The 8430-nt window shown below is 55.6% G+C and overlaps 1 protein-coding gene and 1 long non-coding RNA gene across 2 annotated transcripts; both read right to left on the bottom strand.

Annotated features, from left to right (window-relative positions):
- Positions 1-67: 67 nt before the first annotated feature.
- Positions 68-487, bottom strand: LOC132335055 (uncharacterized). The gene is made up of 2 exons (XR_009488582.1): positions 351-487; positions 68-162 (listed from the first exon to the last, which is right to left on the bottom strand). It is a non-coding gene; the product is annotated as an uncharacterized LOC132335055 (long non-coding RNA).
- A 92-nt stretch (positions 488-579) lies between these two features.
- On the bottom strand, positions 580-7300 carry LOC132335016 (uncharacterized). Its single transcript, XM_059861138.1, has 21 exons — positions 7183-7300; positions 6996-7069; positions 6770-6901; positions 6588-6667; positions 6358-6472; positions 6007-6096; positions 5648-5752; positions 5276-5549; positions 5058-5149; positions 4444-4593; positions 3919-4067; positions 3522-3657; positions 3304-3438; positions 3009-3185; positions 2511-2666; positions 2288-2389; positions 1948-2050; positions 1705-1764; positions 1375-1627; positions 1129-1264; positions 580-1013 (listed from the first exon to the last, which is right to left on the bottom strand). Exons 1-19 carry the CDS (start codon positions 7298-7300, stop codon positions 1488-1490), a joined length of 2388 nt encoding a protein of 795 aa, XP_059717121.1. The 3' UTR covers positions 580-1013; positions 1129-1264; positions 1375-1487.
- Between the last annotated feature and the right edge of the window lie 1130 nt (positions 7301-8430).

The raw sequence follows: 8430 nt of genomic DNA on the forward strand, positions 1-8430 counted from the left end.
CATTTTCCTCACAATTTCCCCTTTTTTACTCACGTTTCCTTCCCTTTTCTCCCCTCACGTTTCCCCCCTTTTCTCCCCTCACATTTTCCACCCTTTTTCTCCTCACATTTCCCGCCCTTTTTGCCCCTCACATTTCCCACCTTTTCTCCCCTTATTTCCTACCTTTTCTTCCTCTCATTTCCCATCCTTTTCACTCAAGTTTCCTGTCCTTTTTTACCTTCCATGTCCCCCCTTTCTTTCCCCTCACATTTCCCGCTCTTTTCTCCCCTCACGTTTCCCGCTCTTTTTCCCCTCATTGTTCCTTCCCCTTTCTCCCCTTATGTTTCCCACCATTTCTCCCCTTTTCATACCTTTTCTTCCTCTCATTTCCCATCCTTTTCGCTCAAGTTTTTTGTCCTTTTTGCCTTCAATTTGCTGCCTTTTCTCCCCTCACGTTTTCCCGCCCTTTTTCTCCCCTCACGTTCCCCGCCATTTTGTCCCTTCACATTTCCCGTCCTTTCCTCCTCACATTTCCCACCCTCACTTCCCACTTTCTCCCACCCAGGTTTCTCTGCAAGCTGTAACATAATTGCTTCCATATTCTTTCAAAAATGGCGAACTTTATTAATAGGTAGAGCTACCTATATGCTGCAGTCATTATCAATTCTGTAGTCAATTTAAGTAAGCTCTTTATTTAATAAAAAAAAAAATCAAATTCATATATGTAATAGACAATAACATTTATTGAATAAACTCATTATCTATATTATAAACTCCTAATGTATATATATTTTCATAAAATACCTAATATATATTAATAATATATATATGTTCCTAATATATAGATATGTTAGGAACATATATAATTTATCTATCTTGTTTACTTATATAAATGATATACCTAAAGTAATTAATTTTATAGAGTTATAGGGGGTTCGGAGCGGTCTGTGGCTGGGCTTGGATCCAGCCACACCGACTCCTCCATGAGGATTTCAGAGAGCCAGATCCGGGCACCGAGGAGCCTTCTCTGTGGCCTGCAATATTTCAGATATTGATTTCAGAATATTTCAGGTATTTCAGCAGATTTCAGGTTCTGTGTCAGAAGCAGAGCCCACAAGAGCCCAAAAAGACCACCACAGCTCCTCTTACCAACAGATGGACTTGGAGCGGCTGCAGAGGCCATCCAGAGCCATAAATCAGTTTTTGTGTCTTGAGTGCCTTGAAAAGATGTCCCAGCAGCTTCCCCAGGACCAGGATTTGGATCTCTGTCCTCGTTTTGAGCGGCCTGGGGGAGGCAGGCAGAAGAGCAGAAGGGCTGAGGGTGGGCAGGAGCCCCGGGGGTGATTCCAGAGCGCCTCAGGCCACGCTCAGGGGCTGCGGGGAACGGAACCCTACCGGTCATGGCCGCGCTTTGAGAGGGACCTTCCAAAGCCAGGGCGTCCTTTGCACACCTGATGGTTGAGCAGGTGTCGGACTTGGTGTCCCTGGATGTGAAGGTCCCTCTCTGCTCAGTGGCACCAGCAGCACAGCGTGCGCAGGGACAATCCCGATTTTCGCTGGTCCCTCAGAGAGGTGAGGATCAGGCTGGTCTGAGCTGCCAGGCAACGGATGGAGGGATCCTTCTCTCGTGTCTCCATTGTGCCGAGTTCTACAACAAAAATGGAGCCCGGATGAGGCCCTGTGTGTGTGCAGAGAGCCCTCGATCCCCCATGGCTCCCCACTCACCCGAGAGGACAGCAGCCATGGTCTCCTCGTTCTGCTCTGTCAGGTGCCGTGCAGCCAGGCCTGGGCACAGAGCTCCATCAGCCCCTGCTCCCCCAGCAGCATGGCCGCCCTGCCCTCCCCTCAGCAGCCCGGGGACGGAACCAGGCAAGGTGGCCACCAAAGCCACCGGTGATGGCAGGGAGGGCACAGGGAGGCCGAGGCCCTGCCCCTGGCCCAAGAGGGACTCTGGGGACTGGCACTCACCAAAGATCCTGAGGGCCGCCTCTCGCAGGGAGGCCTGAGGGCTCAGCAGGTAGGGCCGGCTGTCCAGCACGAACTGTTCAGCCCTGCTGCTGTCCTTGGCCAGCTGCAGAGAGCACAAAGGTGTGGGCATTTCTCAGAGCAGCCCCGTGGCTCAGAGCCCTCCCTCATCCCAGGGCCGTGGAGGGGACACGGGGATGTGGACATGGACATGGACATGGACATGGACGTGGAGGAGGCTCCTGCTCTTGAGCCAGGGCTGAGGGTGCAGCTCCAGGCTTTGGGCCCAGCTGCAGAGCTCACAGCCCTCACATCCCTCTCCCAGCCTGGGGCTCATCCTCACCAAGCACTCGCCCATCTTCCATATCTGCTCTTTCTGCACCAGCTCCTTGAGCTCTTTCCACTTGAGGAGCTCTGCAACAGCCACGACGGCTTCCTTGGAGGCCTGAGGGGACAGAAGCTGTGAGGTGGCACCAGGGCCTGTGCAAGGAGCCCACGCCACCATGGCCGGCAGCCCTGAGGGGTGCCAGCCACCCATCTCTGGGTCAGTGCTCAGCCATCAGTACCTTGGCCACGCTGGGGGCCTGGTCACTCATGTGAAGAACAAGCTGCACCAGGGCCTTCCATGAGTTTCTCCTCATGGCCTCCTTGTCCCTCCATGTCGTTTTACCCAGCAGCTCTCTGAAGAGGGAGATGGAGCGCTCCCGCACACAGTCTTCCTCCTGCTTAGGAAGGAGGAAAGGTCAGCTTTGCACACAGCAGCTCCCTGCCTGAGGCCATGAGGGGCTGAGCTGAGGTTTCCCACCCTTTATCTCCCCTTAAATTTCCTTCCTTTCTCTCCTTCCCCTCGTGTTTCCCGCCCTTTTCTCCCCTCACATTTCCAGTCCATTTCCCCCTCACATTTCCAACCCTTCTCCCCCTCAAGTTTCCCTCCCTTTTCTCCCCTCACATTTCCCACCTTTTTCCCCTCACCTTTCCCACTCTTTTCTCCCCTCACGTTTCCCACCCTTTCCCCCCTCACCTTCCCCACCATTTTGAGACACATCAGCCCACATCAGCCTCACCGCATCAAAGAGGCTCCGGAGCCTCCGCACCGCCTTCAAAGCCGTGCTGCTGGCCTCTTTCTTCTTCACGTGCCCCAGAATGTTGTGGAAGATGTCCAAGGCCATCACTGAAATGTCCCAAGAGCAAGTCCCCAGGAATGTCAGCATCTCAGGCAGGAGGCCCTTCATTACTTTTGCCTGTGGACAAGATAGTTTCCATTCTGTGAGAATTTCTCCCAGCCCAACCAAGCCACCATCTTCTCTGAGACCTCAGAGTCCAGGTGCCACACTGTGCCCCTGACAGACGCCTGCTCACCGTCTCGGCGCTCTCCGACAGCGTCTTGAGAGCCCTGAGCACCAGAGGGACCATTTCCATCTTTGGAGTCAGAAGGCTCAAGTTCTGGTAGAGTGGCCTGATTTGGTTCTCCAGCATGTCACCGTAGGCCAGCACCTGGAAAAAAGCAGCAGAGAGCTGGCAGGGCTCCCCTGGCACGGCCGAGGCCAAGGGCACGTGGGCCTTCCCTGCGGACTCACAGACAAGAAAATGAGGCACGATCTCTGCTCCCCAGTGAAGACGTTGTCATGCCAGTACTGGCCTTGCAGCTCCTTCAGAACCTTCTCCAGCGTCTGGCGCCCGGAGAACATCGCCTTCCACACGCTGACTTTGTCGCTGCAAGGCAGAGCGCCGTCAGCACGGCCGCCTCGGCTACCACGGCGCAGCCTGGGCCAGGCTAGCCTGGAGGTAGACATGGCTGACAGGGGCTGGGAGCAGCCAGCTGCCTCTGGGCTGCCTCTGGCCGGCTTTGGCTGCTGTGGCTCTGGGCTGGGAAGTGTGGTGGCATGGAGGCCCAGCTCCTTTTGGGCGTCCTTGGCTCTGGCAGCCAGAATGTCCCCACAGGGAACCAGCCCTCCAGGTGGTCAGGGCCAGTACCTGAAATTGGGCGTGGCCTCCAGAGCTGTGGTGATGACCGTCCCAGGCCACTTATTCACCATCAGCACGAGGAGGGAGTGAAAGCTGTCATCGAGGGCTGTGTTTTTCTCGTCACAGTAGTGAAAGATGTGTCTCACGACCTTTGGCACCTGCAGGGAACACAGGTCAGGGGGGTGCTGCCATTGCTGTGGCTGCCCTGCCCATCCCTCTGTCGGGATTTAAATAACGCAGTGAACCCAGCTCAAAGCACTGCCAAAGAAGGAAATTCACATGAGATAAGCCAACCACACCAGGCACAGATGTGGCAAAAAGGAAGGTGTTAATTCCCGATCCGAACAGAGGTTTGCAATCAGCACCCAGGGAAAAGCACAGACAGCAACCACAGCAAGAGCGGCTGAGGCAGATCTGGCTAAGCTGCCTCTGGGTGGCTTCAGGAGCCTCCCACGCCTGGCTTTGGGAGGGAGGGAGTGAGGCAGGAACCTGACAGGGCTCAAGGCCAAGGCAATCCCACCAGAGGCCACTTACATCCGTCAGCCACATCTCAGGGCAATTCATGGCCTCCTCCAGAAACTCCACTGGCCCCTGCTTGTTCAGGAGGTTGGAGCGTCCCAAGATCTCGATGGCCTCAAGGACGACGTCTGTCCTCTCTTCAGGCCTGAGGTATTTCCCAAAGGCCTGTGGCAGGAAGGAAGGGAGCACAGGCCAGTGCCAGCCAGTGCCCTTTTTCCCCCATCAGGTTTCCCGACCTTTTCCCCCCTCACATTTCCTGCCCCTTTTCCCCTTCATGTTTCCCATCCTTTTCCCCCTCATATTTCTGGCCCTTTTCCCCCTGACGTTTCCCCTACTTTTCTTGCCTCATATTTTCCACCATTTTCTCCCCTCACCTTTCCCACCTTTTTCTCCCCTCACCTTTCCCATCCTTTTCCCCCTCACATATTCCCCCCCTTTTCCCCCTCACATTTCTCCCACTTCTCTCCCCTCCCATTTCCCTCCCTTTCCTCCTCCCATTTCCCGCCCACAATTTCTCACAATTCTCATTTCACCGGGGACATCCCCACTGACTCTGTGCCCCTTTGCACACACAGATCCCCTGCTGATGCCACAGGTGAGAGGCCCAGCCGGGTGGGATGCCTCCATACCTGAACTTTGCAGGCGCAGGGCGCGTTCACCCAGGAGTTGATCTCAGATTCCCAGTCCTCTGGGGGCAGGAAATGGCTCTCTGGCATGTCACCTAAAAAGAGGTGACAGCAGCGCTGGGGACATGGTGGCACCCACACCAAGAACAAGGGGCCATCACAAGGCCAAGGAAGACAAGCAGGTGTACGTGGGGAATGCAGCCCACCACAGCTTCTCTTACATTTCTGCACAGAGAGGAACGTCATGAGGGAGCAGAGAATTTCCACCACCATTGAGATGGTTTCTTGTGGCCTGAACAACTTGAAAAACAGATGGCCCAGCAGCTTCCCCAGGACTGGCATCTGGATCTGCTCTCTGGGAGCATCATCGTCCTCATCCTCATCCTTATCCTCATCTTCATCCTCATCCTCATCCTCATCCTCATCCACATCCTCATCCTCATCCTCATCCTCATCCTCATCCTCATCCTCATCCTCATCCTCATCCTCATCAGCCTGGGGGGGGCAGGCAGAGGAGAAGAAGGGCACAGGTGAGGTCTGAAGGCCCTTTGGGGCTGTGGCTGTACCTGGCTTGGAGGGTGGCCTGTCCTTACCTGCTTGGTGACAGAGTCAGCCAGGAAACGGCTCAGCAGCCTAATCCTGCCCATGGCCCTCTCCTGCACTGCTTCCATGTCACAGAACAGGTAGTCCAGCAGAACCTGGGAACAGAGGAGCTGCAGGTGAGCCCCACAAGCTGACACCAACCTCAGCAGCCACAACATGGCTCCTCTCCTGAGAAACACTTGCACCGTCCCTCCAGGCTTCCTCTGCCCTCAAGCAAGGCCTGCAGGGAGGGTCCTCCTTTGGCAGGAGGCAGGACAAGACTGGACACAACCCTGAGCTCCTTCCCCTCCAGAGGGAGGAACACCTGGAGGTGTTCCTTCCACCTTCCCACTCCGTGCACAGTCCAGACCTCCAAGATGTCCTGCAGCATCTCACGGCCCTTGGAGTCGGCAGAGTTGAGCACCATCACCTCCAGCATGGTGTCCATGGACTGCAGGGCCTGCAAGGATGACAGAGAGCAGCGGCTGTGATTCTGCTGTGCCCCAGGACATGGATCTGAACTCCCAGTGGGAGGGCAGGGACGCAGGAACAGGCTGTCTGCTGGGGGCAGAGCAGCCAGCAGCGCTGGAGCCCAGCAAGGGGTGAAGGAGCGAGGGTTGGAAAGTGAAGCTGAGACTGGATCTCCGCTCCTAAGGCAGCATGGGGTGGCCAGGAGCAGCCCAGAGGGACTGGAGGCTCCTCCAGCTCTCCCAGCACTTACCCGAGTGCAGAGGGTTGCTTGCGCGCTTGGCATTTCACAGCATGGACGAAGGAAAAAGAGGCTGTTGAAGCAGAGCCTTAAAATCTTTTTGGTCTCCAGCACCATCCCGATGATGCTGCCAAGAGAGAGGGGGCCCAGTTGGACTCTGCTGCTGGGAGCAGCACTGCCAGGAGGGATGGGCAGGTGGGCACGGAGCCCTGGGCAGGGTCTGGGGGCTCTGGGGCCAGTACCTCAGTCTGCCAAAGGCGAGCATGGCGAGCCACCGCAGCCGGCTGCAGATCTCGTCCCTGGGCTCCAAAACCAGCAGCATCTGCGGGGCACAGCTGGGCTGGAACCTGGCAGCTGCCAGCAGCCACTGGCACCAGAGCCAGGCCCTGCCCTCACGGGCACATGGGGCTCCGTGCCCCCTCACCTGGATCGTCTCCACCAGCTTGTATCTGCTGCAGAAATCAGTCAGTTCCTCGGAGAAGTTGTGGAGATGGGCATCTGTGCACAGCATGGCGATGGTGTGGAGGAACTCCTCCTTCTGCTCCTCCTCCTGGAACTGGGGGGACAGTGACAACGGGACAGCGTGAAGCGAGGACACCCAGAGCCCTGAGGGAGCAGAGCCAGGCACAGCCGCCATCCACCGTGGGTACCTTGATGGGGCTGGTGGCAAAGGCCCGGATGAAGTCCACGGAATGCCGTGCATGAGCAGGTACCCAGCTCTCATCTAACAAAGAGGGAGAGAAGGGAGAGCTTCAGCGAGAGAGGAAGGAGCAGGAGCTGGCTGCCCTTTGCTGCTGGGCCCCGGCCCTGCCCAGTCCCTCAGGGCCCCTCACTCACTGAGCTCCAACGGCTGCACCGTGGTCACCTCGGCAGGCTCCGCTGCGGGCCTGCTCTCCTCAGGAGCCGCCTCCTCCTCCCCGCCCACCTCGGGCTGTCTTGGAGGTGCCTTCTTCATTCTACAGAAGAAAGGCTGGCTCTAGGGAAAGGGGAATAGGTAGTCAGGTGAAAAGCTGATGGCTTCGGGGCAAGGCGTGAGCTGCGCTCGCAGGTTTGTCGCCAGCTGCGTGCTCCCGTCCTGCCTCGTCGCTGTCCTACCGGACACTGCGGGCTGGGGGCTGCTGCCCTGCCAACAGAACCTGGTGACACCGGAGCTGTCACCGTGGGCAGCTGGCGTGTCACAGAGGGCCCTTAGTGACACCCCGATTCTCCCCCACTGAAACATTCCATGTTCTGCTCCCTTCTCCCGCTTCCCTCTGCAGCGGGATGGAGAGCTACAGGGAGAAATATGAAAGGTCACGAGTTGAGTTGAGAACCATTAATTAAAAGCAGCAATGAAACGAAGCAAGAGTCCTGAGCTGTCAAAGCTTATGGATGGCAAAAAAACCCGAGGGATGTGATGGCAGCGAGGGGGATGGACATGGAGACACCCAGAAGGAGTGGAAGACTTGAGAGAAAAGGGAGATTTGGGGGGGGAAACATGAAGGGATAAAAAGGCAAGAGCAGGAGGGGAGAAAATGGTGGGAAAGGTGAGGGGGAAAAGGGTGGAAAACATGAGGTCAAAATGGGAAATGTAAGGGAAAAAATTGCAGGAGAAGTGAGAGGAAAAAATGGCGGGAAACGTGAGGGGAGAAAATGGAGGGAAACGTGAGGGGACAAAAAGGTGGAAAATGTGTGGTAAAAAATGAGAAATGTTGGGGGGAAAAGGGTGGGAAAGGTGAGAGGAAAAAATGTTGGGAAACATGAGGGGAGAAAGGGTGTGAAACATGAGGGGAAAAAAGTGGAAAATGTGAGGTAAAAAATGAGAAATGTGAGGGAAAAAAGGGTGGAAAAAGAGGAAAAAATTGTGGGAAACATGAGGGGAGGAAAGGGCAGGAAACGTGGGGAGAAAAGGCAGAAAATGTGAGGGAAAAAATGGGAAAGAAGAGGGGGGAAAAGGGGGGGAAAAGTGAGAGGAAAAAATTGAAAGGTAACGTGAGGGGAGAAAAGGGTGGGAAACCTGAAGGGAAAAAGGGCAAGAAATGTGAGGTAAAAAATGGGAAATGTAAGGGAAAAAATTACAGGAAAAGTGAGAGGAAAAAATGGTGG

This window comes from Haemorhous mexicanus, chromosome 16 (assembly GCF_027477595.1).
Source record: "Haemorhous mexicanus isolate bHaeMex1 chromosome 16, bHaeMex1.pri, whole genome shotgun sequence".
Lineage (NCBI taxonomy): Eukaryota > Metazoa > Chordata > Aves > Passeriformes > Fringillidae > Haemorhous > Haemorhous mexicanus.